The sequence below is a fragment of the Musa acuminata genome, chromosome BXJ3-8 (assembly GCF_036884655.1).
Source record: "Musa acuminata AAA Group cultivar baxijiao chromosome BXJ3-8, Cavendish_Baxijiao_AAA, whole genome shotgun sequence".
Classification (NCBI taxonomy): domain Eukaryota; kingdom Viridiplantae; phylum Streptophyta; class Magnoliopsida; order Zingiberales; family Musaceae; genus Musa; species Musa acuminata.
Window position 1 is genome coordinate 7,690,938 of NC_088356.1, and position 15,592 is coordinate 7,706,529.

The following is a 15,592-nucleotide window of genomic DNA, read 5'->3' on the forward strand; positions in this document are numbered from 1 at the left end:
TTGTTCTGAGGTCTGATCGAACTTGTCTACAATGAAAGACCATACCCTACAGATGGAAAATATGATGTCCTCAAATTAATCGGTTCGTTAGTGTCACAAAATTACCAGCGGCAGATAATAATAAATGCATCTCCGTCTCTGTCGAGTCCATACCATATCAGTTCCATTTCATCATCTATACATATGGCTTCTGAATCAGGTTCAGCAGCAATGAGTTAAATCCCCCACTAGTTCACTTTGTTATGATCATTAGTTTGACTTCAAATATCTACATTGCATTCATTAAAAGAGGATAAAACTGCAGCTTGCTCTATGCTTTTCCCCTATTCATAGATGTGCACTGCAGGCCGAGGCATAGAAACACTCAGAAAGAGCAAAATAATTGCTATGAAGCATCTGTGTCAACTTGGGGGATGTAGTGGAACAGAAACTACAAAAATACACATCACAACAGCTTAACTTTTATATAGAAATCTGCAGCCTGATTTGCTGGTGCTTCATCTTCCAAATAGACGTTATCGCCACAAGCTTTGTCTCGTATGCACGCCAGGTGTATTTGCCAAAGCTCTTTAAATTTTAGCAATACACAGATTGCATAGCTGCTATATTTCCCAATATTATTTGAAGTATTGACACAGTGTATCACGTCATACCTACAAAGGATAGAAACATGAGAGTAGGAACTAGGCAAAGCAGGCATTCCTTTTCAAATTTGCATCTGATCTTAACTGGCATAAGTGCAGATATGCTTACCAGCATTTTTGGAACACTGACGAATACAAATGACACTGAGTACAAGATAACTGAGACTGCAATTCCAGCAATCACGTTGTGAGCGAGGCGCTTATCGTCTCTGCTCGGCACAAATGCCATCTTCAATGTGTTTGTCAACTCAAAGAGTCGATGTGAAACCTGCACATGGAAATCAAGAAATAGTCACTCTTTGTTTATTTGTTAGTTCACACACTAGCTACCAATTTATGTGCCAGGTTGATTTGGTAATCCACACACCGCAACATATATCGCGGTAGTGAGCATGAAATTCAACATTGGATAATCAGGAACGAGTGACAGCAGCCATCGCGGTTGTCCATCAGGAACTCCTGATCTGCAAGGTCACAAAACTTCAGTGAGGATATGTTTTAATCCATAATTCAGGAATAAAATGCATTTCCAAGATTATTCATTGACTGAGGAATTCCGACAGAACTATAGATCACATTGCAGACCTTAGCCAGATATGGATCTGAGATATGTAAGTCTCCAAGGTTATTTTGCCAAGCCACCTAACACGTAATTACAGACAATTTTAGAATCTTCTAGTACATAAAAGGCATTTAGATTACAAGAATAGCTTTCCTAAAACTTAAAAGGTAATAGTATATACATCTGTATTCTCATCGAAGAATCAACAAACAATGACTAAAGGAAAGAGGTTACTTACGCAAAAAGGGTAAGAGAGCAGCTCCGAAATGGTTGGGTAAAGTTTCTCAAGGAGATATAAACACTTAATTTACAAGAGAAAGAAGTGTTAGAAGATGGCAAATGAAGATCATAAAATGCACGATGCATGTACAGTAGTTGCATACGTTATCGGGATCCATGATGTATATGGATGATACTTGTTGTAGGTAACCCTGTCCAGCTTGTAAATATACTCGTACCATAAGTATCCAGCCTGAGATGCAATAAGAAAGGCATTTGAGACAAAAAGCAGAATAATTGTGAACATTATACGAAAAATATAACGTCTAATAAAGCTACCACTAGTGAAACTGTAACAATAGATGTCTTGATTGATATTCTCTTCCTTGTTTCAGCTTCTTCAAGCTTTTCCATCCACCTCTCAACCTGTAACAGCAAGTATAGAAGTTTGGCAACGAACTAAAAAAAAAGAGTAAGATTATACTTCATAAAGAATGTCATATTCAAAAAATAGTCACGACAACAATGTGAACATTTTCATAAAGGCATATTTCGCATATCTGATTCATGTGCATGGTCATAAATCTTATAGAACAGTTCTGTGTAATTTGTATAGCTGCAAGCCTCTGGTTGCCTTAAGATGTCAGAACCATGATTTATAGATAAAAAGTAATCATTGTGAAATGTAGAATGTTCAATTAAATTATGGAATAATTTCTTAGCAAAAAGTACTTAAAAATATTTAAAACTTACAGTTGGGTGATAGTATGCATATATCATTCCAACAATCCAGATATACCGATCAAGTCCTGACCGGAAGTGCCATTCGTGCAGACGAGGGAATTTTGGTTTCGAAGGATCAGGATCGCTGTAACCTGAATATGTATAAAGAAAATAACTTATTTGACTTAAAACTAACATAATCAAGTCAAAGCACTTGGTGAAAACTTTGCAGAGCACCAACCGAGCAGGAAGGTGAATGGACTCCAAACAATATCAAAAACCCCAGGAACCTCCCAGATCAGAATAACAACCAAAAAGCAGGCAACAACTTTTATGGCAATCACAGCACCAAGCTCATTATATTTGTTCAAAATTCCAAGTGCACCATAGACCATAAGGGTGAAAAGAGTGTGCATGGGGCAGATATAATACAGCATGTAGTCGTTATTAAGGACAATGCAGCAAAATGCCACAAAAAAATTAAGGCGCCACATCATCTGTTAAACAAAGACATTGTTAGCAGAATTTAGTTAGAAAAGGATAAGGAAACAAGAAGGTAGGCAAAACCACAAAATCAACACAAAGAAATAACTATATGTGTGTGCATACAATTTACCTGAGCAAATCGAGCAAGACTGAAATCTTTCCGAACATAATAGTAAGAAAAATTTCCAAATCCAGTCATCCACACATATGCAGCAATGAAAACACGAATTGCGTTGTATATTTCCTTTGCATTAAAGTAGTGGTACATTAAAAATAATACCTGTAAAAGAGCAGCCACTATAAGAAGAGCATAAATGCTGAAAGGTGAGGCTTATATCTGATGGTCCAGCTCCAAAGTAATTCAAAAACCAAGATCTTAAAAAATGAGTTTACAAATACTATACTGGACAAAATAAAAATGGTCATGGAGTCTACACAATAATATAAGGAGTCTACAAAAGTCAAGCCACGAAACATTTTATCTGAGAATGAAAAACAGATTGTGCTTAAACAGTACTAGGAATTATTATAGGTTGGACCAGATACGATTCAACAGGAATATATTAACCAACAGAATTGGGAAAGATATCCAACAAAATCCAGATCAACAGAATGAACACAAAGTTTTCGAGCAAGTTTCTTCTATGATTAGCTTTGCCAGTAGGAATCAATCAAAATAGAAAAGCCTCCTGGTGAAACCAGAAATTTATGCTTTGTTGATTCAAGATGAAAAAGAACATTCTAATCCTCTGGCCTTAGGTTGTGCTGTTGATTTCTAATCGTCTGTACTTCATGTGCCGTCCACAAACTTGTTTCACATTTTCTACTACACAAATATATCCAGGTACATATTATCTAACTAGTAATCATGGTAAGCTCTCTGCTACATGATAACAAAATTAAACTGGAACAGTTTATTTGCACAGACAATTTTCATATACATAGTATAAACAAACAGAAACACAGGTTGACCAAGCAATGATAGTCAATAGGAGGATAAACCTGCATCCATCCTTTCCATTCTTCAGTCTGATGCCTATTCAGATACAATATAGATTTTCCTGAAAATGGCGACTTGTCTTGGTGGACTTTGAAAGATGTCATTGAGGCCACAACAATAAGAAGAAAGTAGAGAAAAAGAAAGAGATCACGGCTGTAATTCTGCAGATAGAAGGCGATATAGAGTGAGCATTTTTTAAAAGTATATAACATTCTGCAACTATGCCAAACAACAATAAAATTGTCAAACCACAGTCAAACAGAAAGAAAATCATAAAAAATTTATGAACAAAAGAAATTGTAGGGGTTATTGCATTTCAGAGTTGTTTTACCATCAATCTATTACTAAAGGAAAGTTTCTAGAGACATGTATTCATGTATATTATAAGTAACAGCTCTCTGTAACTTTCCAAAGAAATAACCAGTATCACCTCAGTATTGCCAAGAGATAAGGTTGATAATTATCCAATTTGGTGCCTTTTTGGTCCTGACTTTTAGCCTATGCAAGAGTTAATGCAGCTGTTCAGTCCCATAACAATTAAGTTAGACACAGATGACTACTGGGTAGCTTGTGACGATTTGAATTTATAAACTTCTCTCAACAGTATATAAATTGCAATAATAATTTTCCTTGTGGCTAGAGTATATAATCACCATTCTGATTATCAATTTTTTTTGGGTTCCATATTGCCAAGTGCCTAACATTCTATTCTATTAAGAAACAGTTCTTACTGTGACGAATATTCTTGATACATTTTGTAGGTACACACTTCCCTGAATTGCCAAGATTTTACCACAATAAAAAAGGATGAGAATACCAAGATCTGAACTAGTTGAAAACAGAACCCTACATCCAGAAAGGTATCACATGTAATGTCGAGTAAGGCTTGTTGGTCATGTTCTTTTACAAACATTGATTTTCTAGGTAAATTGCCAAGGGCTGCAAGCCATTCTATGTTGTGCTTTCACTCTGAAAGAGTTTTGCTGTGAACCAGCTTGATTCTCAAAACTTTCTTAACTGCAACTTTCTAAACGCCCACACCTATCGAGCACAAATACTTTGATGGCTTGTTTTGTTTATATTGAGTACATGCCAAACACAGTATTGTACGATAATTCTTGGACATGGATACTTCCTCGAAACATCTGAATCTTAAAATACATTAAAAAATGATAATTTAGGATATGGCATTGAATACTACTTCGGAGAAGTTTGCTTATCTTAAATGTCGAATTTTGTCTTTTATTATAGACAAGACATAAATATATTAATAAAAGAATTGTATATACATAATTCATAATAACCATCATGTTATGATTATTGAGATATAAATAATGAAAATTTAAGTTCAACCATAATTTTCTTATCATAATGCTATGTCAGTAAAAAAAATCATCATGAATTGTTTAAGGGTGCTAGTTATAAACTTTAAGACTATTAACAAATATCAAACTTCACCACATTGATTTGACATAGCAGTGCTTTCATATACCAAGTTGTACTAGTTACTATAATATCCATATCTGCATATATGCATCATAAATTAACACTATTTTCCATATATCTAGGTGCTTCAGTGTGGACAAAAACTCTGTAAAAGAAGCATGATAAAATTTAAGCAACTTGAGTGCTAATCGTACCTTTTTTGACTCCCCAAATAGATTAGTACGATCACATACATAAAAATAGAGCAAATAAGCACCAAATTCTGATCTGAAATTGCCATTTGACAAAAATCACAATCGGTAAAATCAACAAACATTTTATAATACAATAAAATAGTTACTTACATAGCCCTCAATATCAATCGATTCTCTAGCAAGAATGCTTCGTCCATCAGAAAGAACCTAAACAGCTCCAAAATGTACAATGAAATTTGACCTTAGCTAAGAACAGATAGCAACATAAAGCTTTCCTAGCAATACAGATGGTTCAAGAACATCAGATGACCAACCTTAAAAAGTGTGATGTGGTAGACAAATGGTAAGCTTTTGGAGATGCTGCTTGAAGACCACTCTCTAATAACACAGCTTGATCATCTTCTTTGTTTGCTTCCTTATCCAATACAACCAAATTGACGTCCGAGTTTCTGCCGCTGCAGAATGAATTGTAATCATCAGTTGCTGTTTAAGGCTAAACTTTAAGACAACTCCGGCTTACTCACTGTAATCCAGAACAGACATGAAACTTCGCAGAAATTTAAGATTAAAAAATAGAACAATTTGAAGGACTAACTAGTACCTAGTATGGTAGCAACTCATGCTAAGATAATTGGATCATATTAGTAGTTCATCTTGGTGACATCCTCAGTCCACAGCAGCAAACAGCTCTCCCATACCATCACCTCGGTCGAAACACCACCATAGCTTGACCAGCCAAATGGTGGGGGTGGGAGATAAAGAATCATTTTGTTTATCATTTATTTCAATTCAACAGTCATTCATCCTCAAATAGCATTTCATTGTGTTGGCATAGATCCATCATTGTTTATACTCTATACCCATCTAATCCATAATCATCTAAAACAAATATGATTGTCCAAACTCATTTCCTCCAAATAACCAAAGATCATCAGGTTAAAAGGCTTCCCATATTATACATATGTTTCTCCATCTAAAGACAAAAAGGTGAATGCCCAATTCATCAACTTCATATCTGATCAAATTTTAAGATGTATCAAGTATCACCACATGTTTATGATTTGACTGCCAAGCCCATTTCACTAAGTTGATCGTAAAATTATCTTCTCGAGTCTATCTACAACTTCATCAATGACATCATCACTTCTTTGGTGTCACTAATCAGCATAAGGGAAGCACAAATTTCATTCAACTTATAGTGGCAACATCAGCTCTTTGATCTCAAATAGCCAGTACCGCTTAAGCTTATTTCATATGACATTGGAGTGTCATATAAACAGAAAGCTAGCTACTAAAGCAAATTCTGTGTTAAAATTTGTATCACAAACTCCACCTTGTGGTGCAAGATAAAATGGCCATCACTCCAACTTAAGATGAACGACAAAGTATTAACAGTAACTAACAGCAAACCTACAGGAAAAGATCTATCTGATATAAATGGAAAACAACTCACGCTTTCAAGGGTGCTGAATTTTTCCTGTACTGCAAGAATTCTGAATACACCCATGCTGCCAAAAGTGGAATAATTCCAAGCATAAATGACACCTGTCACAAGCAAAACATAATACATTAGTTCACAAGAAGCCAATGAACTGCTTTTTACAGCGTTCTTACGGCATCGAGGAATGAAAACCGGAAACAAGCGAGATCTGATTGGAGTTAGATAAATGCTTAAAACATATCTTGTAAATCACTTCATTTTCAACATTGTAATTCACGAATATAACAAAGTGTAACGGAGTCATCAATTCCGAATCTATAAATTGAAATCCAAAAGCAAGAGACTGGAAATGCCGTCCTTCATAGATAAGACGACCGATCAGAGAATTCCGTTCACCTCTTAACACCTTGAACACCACGGAACCCACTACCCAAAACCCTAGGCTCCGCAATGTCGCATCGCAAGTAAAAAACACATTCGAACACACGAAAAATCCACGAATCCTAGCATATCATCTGTATCCGACTTCTCGTATATCCAACGAAATGCAGCTCGAAACAAGAACCCAAATCGAAATCGCTCGACACTCAAATCGACCGAAGGTAAAGGGAAATATTTCAATTAAACGACAAATCGGATCAAAAATCCATCAGATCTAGCTCGATTCCCTTTACCTGCCCCGCAGTTACAGGGCCAGAGATCTCCATCGACGATGGAAGAGTAAACAGCAGATCTACAAGGAGAAGAGCCCAAGATCGACGAGCATTCGATGGATCGATCAGAGGAGAGCACCAGATCTGATCCCCAAACTCATCTCATTACAGCCACAACCAAGAAATTAACGCAAGAGGGATTGATCGAGCGCGTAAATGCGAGGTTGGGTGAGCGGCGGTCACCCAAAGACAGCAACCCGGAAATAAATTGAGTTCGAGATCAGTGACGCAGGATGAGTTGTTCGTTTGTTAGATGATCAGAATCACGGGGCTGCCACTGTGAGCTCCGAGGTGACGTGTCCCTCTTTCCGTGTCGGTGCCGCCAAGAATGCATGCGTTCCCATTGCGATTAGGAATTGATGTTCCAATCGATCCAACTCAATTCGATTGGATTCGATCCGTTTTGTCTTGTAAATTAAACCGAGAGAACCACTTATCCTAATTTCAAATTTATGTCATTACATTTCTAATAAAAATATATGTTGGTATAAGTTACGTTTCATCGTACTTAAATAATGTGGCAATTTGCGACTTTGACGATTCATCTTACTCAAATAATGTGACGATCTTACTATAATTTGGTAAATGATGCAAGCGGGATTCGGGGTTGCTCATTGTAGTCTATGATGCGGATGACGAAAACTGACGGAATATACCTGGAATATTCCGCTAGATTAAACGCGAGGGATTCATAGTGGAGCGACCTTCGGCTCTACGACGAAAATGACAGAATATACCCGGAATATTCCGCTAGATTAACCGTAAGGGAGTCATATTGGAGCGACCTACGGTTCTCGTACGACGAGAGCGAGTTGAAGGGGCATCTCTTCCCGTCGCCGTTTCAGCCACGATCTCACCGTCGCTGACGCTGCCATAAAGGCGTCGAAACGATCAGCCCTGATGGAAGTCCTCGTACGGGTGTCCCTAGGATAGCAAGCATGGATGTCGCGTGTGGACTTGGGGGCTCCTTTAGGGTTTTAGCTTCACTCAGTAACTCCCTCCGGTGAATTCAACACAAAGGTAGGCGATATTGTTTTATGTCGAATTTTCTTTGGGAATTTATCTTTCAGGATTTAGCAAAAAAGGACGATCTTGCAGTTCATTTCTTTCCGTTTGATTCTTTGTGTTACTAGGCTTCGGTAAATTACTGCGCCATAGCTCAATTTACTCTTCGGGTTCATTTAATTAATGCTGGAGTGTGGCTAGAGTGTGGAAAAAACGCTTCTTTGGAATTAAATCACGAAGCTTTAGTGATTGACAATGTTACGTTTGAGATGATGCGTACTGGGACAAGCTTCATTGCAATTCTCTTCTTTTTGGGAGAAAGAATACCTTTGGTTGTTTGTCGGAAGATAGGTGACTGAGAGAGTATTCCTTGTTTGTTTTTTTTTTTAAATCGTGGTATCTAATATTGGCATTCTTCATAACCATCTGAGAAGATAATGATGGCTATTGGGTGATGAACCTCGGCTATGGCCAGATGTTGTTGTGTTGATCTTGGATATTTTTTTGATATGCAATCCATTGGTGGAGATTGGTGATCCTTCCTGGAAACTTGAATCATGTATCTCAGAGAGGGTCGCTCCTTGTTGTTGAAGGTTCGAAATCCGGTGATGCCAGTGGTCCTCAATATGGATTTGGTCCCTGATGGTAAGCGAGAAAAGGTTTCAAATGTTTCTGAAGTGAAAGAGACTGATGTACTGAAGAGTTTACATTCGGAGAGGAATGTTGCGGTTGCACTAGATTATTTCAGATCTGTAGCTGTATCAAGAGGCTTTAGGCACACACGGCTCACATACCAAATTATGATTGAGAAACTAGGGAGGGAAAGTCAGATGGATTCTGTTCAATACCTCCTGCAACAAATGAAGCTGCAATGTCTACCCTGCTCCGAGGACATACTTGTCAGCGTCATAAGCTCATATGCTCGAATTGGATCTGCAGATCAAGCTTTAAAAACATTCTATCGCATTCAAGATCTCGGTTGCAGGCCGACTGTGAGAATCTATAATCATCTTTTGGATTCATTGCTCAAAGATAACAGGTTTAGTATGATAAATCCTATTTACAGTAACATGAAGAAAGAGGGAATAGAGCCCAATGTGTTCACATACAACATTCTTCTCAAAGCTTTATGCCAAAATGATCGAGTAGATGTTGCATACAAACTTCTTATTGAGATGGCAAATAAGGGACATTCTCCAGATTCTGTGAGTTATACAACAATAGTTTCTTCCCTTTGCAAGTCTGGGAAGTTAAATGAGGCTAAGGTGCTGGTTACTTGTTCAACCCCATGTGTACCTACTTATAATGCTCTCATAAATGGCATGTGCGAAGAACTTAGAATGAAAGAGGCACTATGTTTTGTAGATGATATGATAGCTAGAGGATTATTCCCTAATGTAATTACCTACACAACAATTCTTAATGCATTTTGTAAGGTTAGAGAAATGAGGTTGTCCCTCGCTATTTTGGCTCAAATGCTGGTTAAAGGATGTGCGCCTAATATCCTTACTTTCACATCTTTGATAAAAGGTTTTTTTGAAGAGCACAATATATCTGAAGCTCTCGATGTTTGGGATAGGATGATTCGGGACAGATGCATGCCCAATGTTGTTGCATACAATGTCCTTGTTCATGGTGTTTGCTCTACTGGTAATCTGAAAAGTGCTTTATCTGTCTTTGATGAGATGATTCAAAATGATTTTCCTCCTAATATTAGAACTTATGGTTCTCTTATTGATGGCTTCTCGAAGCAAGGAGACCTAGAAGGTGCAATGTCAACATGGAACAAGATGATGGACAGCGGTTGCAAGCCTAATGTCCTCGTGTATACTTACATGGTGGAGGCATTTTGCAAGAACTCCATGTTTGATCATGCAATAAATCTTATCCAGAACATGATGTTAGAGGATTGTCCTCCCAATACAGTGACATACAACACATTGATTAAGCATCTATGTGACAGTGGAAGAGTGGGTTGGGCCATGAGTATAATTGATGATATGAAAATACAAAGGTGTCAACCAAACACCAGAACCTACAATCAGTTGCTTGATGGCCTTTGCAGAGAAGGAAACTTCAAAGAAGCTTTTACACTTGTGAATGATATGTTAGTGAATGGGATTGAGCTAACTTTGGTTACCTATAACACCATAATACATGGCATCACTCAGGCAGGTATGATCGAGGAAGCTTTACTACTTACTGGAAAGATGATAGTTCAGGGTGTACAACCTGATTCACTCACTATTAATGGAATAATTCATGCTTTCTGTGAGGAAGGCAAAGTTACAAATGCTGCTCGACTATTAGGTCTAATGAACACAGAAAATTGTTATAGGGATGTCTTTTCATACACTAGACTGATTTCTGGTCTTTGCAATCAGCAGAATTTAGAAGAATCAATGGTATATCTTCTGAAGATGTTGAGTGAAGGAATTTTCCCAAATGTTGCTACATGGAACGTGCTAGTGCGCAGCATTTCCATGAATATGGATTACTCTAGTTCAATTCAATTAGTGAATCATATCCTGAATTAAGGTGATAGTGATAGAGCATGGATGGTATATTCTTTGTTAACAATCATCAACAACGAGTTGGATTCTGAATATTTCTAGCCCACTTTATAATCAGCAGAATTTTCAGTTTGCTTCCTATCCTTCGGCGGCAGTTGCTTTTGCCATGAGCTGATACATTTTTGGGTGACACAAGGTTGAATTATAGTCTGTCAAAGCCTACAATTCACATAATACATGAGTTAGCAGAGACAATGGTATAAGAACCTTGATGAGCATCTTGCTATTTGATTAGTTTTGGGTAACAATAAATCTTGCTTCTTTTTTAGAAGTAAATATCCCTGCTACAACTACTTGCATTAGCCATTGACTGATGGTGAGGTACCTTATCTGTTCAGTAGATAAAAGGTTTTAAATTTAAGCCTCTTGTGTCAAAAATTTATCCTTGGCATGCTTTAACATGCCAATATGAGCTTCTGACCAACTGATAATTATTATTTGATTTAATTGATCTATGGCTCTATGTCTTCACTTATAGTATCCATGTTTTGTGGTAGATGCTTGCTTTGTATCTCAAGAGGTTTTCTAGCAGAATTCCCACAATAATAACTGGAGAAGTCATCCATCAAAATCCTAGAGGAAGACATCTCCAAAGTGAAATTTCTTGGGGGACATACAAATGCCAGTATTATTGAGGATAACTACAGGAACTTCTCGATGCTCTAACTTTGTATGAAATGTATCTTTACTGAAGTTGATAATCGGTGCTAAATGATTTTACAGATTATGGCACTTATCCATGTGAAGTAGATAATAAAATGTTGCTACATGGTCCCACTTACATCAGAAGTATGTTGTTAATTTCTACTTAACATTATATGCTATTAACCTATTGCAGCCTTTTCTTATCTTTAAAGCCTTAAAAAATGTTCAAAAATGTTAACTGTACTTCGTTTCAGCTGTAAAATTTACAAAACCTTCAAGAAGATATGAAGTCCATCAACTAAATAAATTCCTAGAGTTTCATTGAAGTATTGCTTGAGTTATCATAGATGAAATAAAACATGGACAATGATCTTGCAGATTCATCGAACATGATGAGCATTTTCAGTTATTTTTATATAGTCTAGGTGACTTTTGAGTTTTGATTGATATCACTTATTTTAAAATATAATTTATTTGATTCTAGTAGTTGAAACTGCAAAAGGAATTAAGGAGGTAAACTCGATATGTCGCCTCATCTTGGTTACAATTTCACTTCACTTGCATTCCTGGCTTTATATTTCCTTTTAATGTATTATATGGAGTATCTATGAATGTTCATGCTAACAGTTACATAATAGCTCGTCTTTTGTAGATCCTGTAATCTTTTCCCCTAAATGGTACAAGATTCATGTCAGGTTGGTTCATTACTAATGGAGTAATAATACAGTTAGATCTGTCTATTTTTGTTATTCTCCTTAATTGCTTTGAACGTGATGTTGGATTGGCTACTAGATGCTTGGCTTAATAAGTGATAAGTAAATTTAGGCAGACAGCATGCTCTAGGGCACTTATCATTTCTCAGCAACTTGTAGGTGCTACGTCAATTATAAAGTATTGTGGTAGTATGTCATTTTTTTGTTTTCTTCCAAACAATATTGGTTATAGTTAGGTTGAGTATTCTGCAAGTTTTCAAGGAAGCTTAGCATGCTGTCTTTTTAAAATGCTTAATTTTGAATATCACTAATCATGTTTTTCCCCTCAACAACCTAAACATTTGTTATTGATTTTTAGTGTTCAATAAAATATTCTCATTTCATCTGATAAACATTTATTTCACATGATAAGTTTACTTGATTGTAAGATTTATGTAAACTTTGGCATGTATGAATTCTCCAGCAAAGGCATTATTAATTTGGATACAAACTCTTGGAATTAGATTGTCCATAGTTCAGATAGCAGAATTTAGGCTTAAGTTCCTACCCTATTATGCATATGTTCATTTCTCATCTCTTTGTTGGCCCTGATTGACATTTCATGCTATGATTCCCATATCAACTAAGAAGAATAACCACTGAATTATGACAGCTTCACATTTCTATACATCTTCTAGATGTTGCCTCATCAGTAAACAGTAAAACACCTTCTGAAGCTAAGCTGTACCAAGTTTGTGGATTTGTAACTTTCTAGAGAAGATTACCATAGCAAAGAGGACCTCTAATGGTCCCTGATAAAAACAGTCAAATCTGAGAAAAGTTGAAATCTCAGCATGACTTATCAGATGCTCTGGATTTACTCAATTTGGAATATAGGTTGGTTAGCAGCATGATTTGATTTGGCTGAAATGCTACCGAGAATTCACTGAGTAGTGCTTCTTTGTTGCTTAATTTTATGTACGATGATGTGATGATCTTGGCCTTGCTTAATCTGGACAGAGTTGATCGCTAGTGTTTCTCCAGACTGCATAGTGCTGCCCTGCTGCTTAATTTAGTCTTGCTTTATGCTTATAGAATGATATTTAGATGTGTATGATGATGTGATAATCTTGGTCTTGCTTAATCTGGACAGTATTGATCGCTAGTGTTTCTACTGCAATTGATATGCTTATCAAAGCAGTAGGAAGAGCTAACTCTTGTAAGTGTACTACATGGCCTGTCTCAAGGACTTTCAAATGATTGCAAGTAGACACTATCTAGCAGCTGGTACATTTCCAGTTTAGGAATGATGCATTGTTTTAGTATATGCACTTTAATTACTCAGTTCACTCAAATTTGGCTTTAACATCTGGTTATACCTCATGTTTACTGTCATGAAAACATGATGCATCAGATTCAACAAGCATTGCTTTGTGTAACTGTTTTTTTAGTCATATTACTAAAAGAATGACAAGCTCTGGACAATTTGGTGGAGCATTTTAGTCTTCTTTGAGGGTCTTAACCTATCATCATTTTTTTCCCCTATAAGTGGCAATCTCATGATCTCGTATGCTGAAGTAAATCTTATTTATCTACCACTCGTGCTCAGATTTAGATTAACTTTGGCTAGAATTTTATATTTCCTTTTCTTCACTGAAATACTGAGGCAAATGAATAATCAATTTCATATTTTGCCCTCTACTTCAAGCTGTTTTTTTTATTTTTTCGTGGCCTTACTGATTTTTCTGTTGTAACAGTATTTTTTAAGGCTAAATAATGTCTGCTTGTCAAGATTCAGTTGTATTTGGTCCTTTTGTTAATAAAATGATGTTTTCTTTCCTATTTGTCTGTTATGTAAACTTTGTTTGTCAGTATTACTTGCTAGAAGATATTGAACTTGTGAAGGGATTCTATGTACTCTACAAGTCTTGGTAGTTCCTTTGGAAGTTGCCTTGATTAAGAATACTTTTTACTGATTGATTCTGGACATTCATTCATTGGTCAAGTTTCTGTTTGATAGTTTTTTTACTCATAAATCTTCTCTTCATTTTGTTATGAATGAAAATTTCTCATCTAAAAAAATTCAACAGATGCTAGCTGAGGAGAATCCGATCCAAAGCTCTGTTACGTCCTCAAACAGAGAAGTCCAAATGATACGTAAACATCGGCTTATGAATAGAATTCTCGTGGACAATGAAAGCAGAAGAGTCAGAATCTGACCATGAGGGGAACGGAAAGACGAGATGTAGCAAACCCTCTGCATGTTTATGACTCTGATGATCTCAGTGGCAGCATGGACCAGCTTCAAGATCTACAGATAGTGTGGTGACATCTATCGAGGCAATTTTTGTCATTGGATCATCTTGAGTTGAAGATTCTATTTATGTAATCGAAATGTTTTTTCAGGCCATTATGGTTGATTCCACCTCATGATACAGTAGGGTCTCATGAGACTGGATGTTTGGTTATGTTGAAGAAGGATTTAACACAGATGGAGGAGATGAGGTTATTTGCTCCAAAGAGGATAATGTTGTATTTTCTTTTACACATTAATTTCTGATGCTGGACTTTGGTTGCATAGCTTAGGTCACCTAATTGTCATGGACGATTGTTGTGCACCCGCAACATTTTCGCTTAACGAATTGTTCGTTGCTTTTGCATCTTTATACATATTTTTATATTTGGTAATATGTTTTGTTTTGATTTTATGTGTTTTTGCTAGAAAAAAGTAAGCAAGAATAGTATGCAGCACTACAATGCGATCGCTCACCACGTCGAGCAAAATTGTCCCAAAATGATTTTATTTTTGCATGTCACGACTTGTTTTATGTGAATCTAGTTTTGTCCAAAACATCAGTCATCTCAGATCCATGGAACCCCACAGGTGGCACAAGAGTGGATGGGGCTTCGAGGTAATATTAGGTATTGATCGGTATACACAAGTTCACACATTAATTTGATAAGAATTTGTCATCGCGCTCGACACCCGATGAGGAATCGTTTGTGGACTTGCGATTGTTCGTTTTGCTTTCTAAAGGCCTTGTTTTCTCCTTCCATTTTTTTCTCTTTGGCACTCGAAGTGTTTGCTAAATCACTTGTAAATCTTTCCTCTTTGCGAGACGTCGGGATTTTTTCATCGTTCGCTTTCGAACTAATCAACTTGCTCTTTTTATAGATCCTATAAGATCCGAGAGATATTATAAATTAGCTAACTTTTTGCGAGAGCATATCGCAAAGGCGTTTCATGAC

General features: G+C 36.6%; 2 protein-coding genes across 8 annotated transcripts; one reads left to right on the forward strand and one right to left on the reverse strand.

Moving 5' to 3' along the window:
- Window positions 1-355: 355 nt before the first annotated feature.
- Window positions 356-7,639, reverse strand: LOC135645747 (protein REDUCED WALL ACETYLATION 1-like). 2 transcript variants are annotated; one of them, XM_065164412.1, is made up of 16 exons: window positions 7,390-7,639; window positions 6,728-6,819; window positions 5,589-5,729; window positions 5,425-5,481; window positions 5,275-5,347; window positions 3,637-3,795; window positions 2,765-2,914; window positions 2,390-2,645; window positions 2,179-2,300; window positions 1,765-1,851; window positions 1,590-1,678; window positions 1,445-1,507; window positions 1,230-1,286; window positions 1,012-1,108; window positions 754-912; window positions 356-653 (listed from the first exon to the last, which is right to left on the reverse strand). In XM_065164412.1, the coding sequence occupies exons 1-16, from the start codon at window positions 7,420-7,422 to the stop codon at window positions 648-650; spliced, it is 1,641 nt and encodes a 546-aa protein (XP_065020484.1). In that variant the 5' UTR covers window positions 7,423-7,639; the 3' UTR covers window positions 356-647. The 2 variants fall into 2 exon arrangements, with proteins under 2 accessions (XP_065020484.1, XP_065020485.1); XM_065164413.1 differs by lacking the exons at window positions 6,728-6,819; window positions 7,390-7,639 and having other exon boundaries at window positions 5,425-5,489.
- Window positions 7,640-8,204: 565 nt separating this feature from the next.
- LOC135645748 (pentatricopeptide repeat-containing protein At3g48810-like) lies at window positions 8,205-15,009 on the forward strand. 6 transcript variants are annotated; one of them, XR_010498851.1, is made up of 3 exons: window positions 8,205-8,448; window positions 8,562-13,630; window positions 14,434-15,009. XR_010498851.1 is itself a non-coding variant. In XM_065164417.1 (2 exons), the coding sequence occupies exon 2, from the start codon at window positions 8,991-8,993 to the stop codon at window positions 10,968-10,970; it is 1,980 nt and encodes a 659-aa protein (XP_065020489.1). In that variant the 5' UTR covers window positions 8,205-8,448; window positions 8,527-8,990; the 3' UTR covers window positions 10,971-15,009. The 6 variants fall into 6 exon arrangements, 2 of the variants coding, with proteins under 2 accessions (XP_065020489.1, XP_065020488.1); XR_010498853.1 differs by having other exon boundaries at window positions 8,562-11,676; XR_010498852.1 differs by having other exon boundaries at window positions 8,562-11,203; window positions 11,504-15,009.
- Window positions 15,010-15,592: the final 583 nt, after the last annotated feature.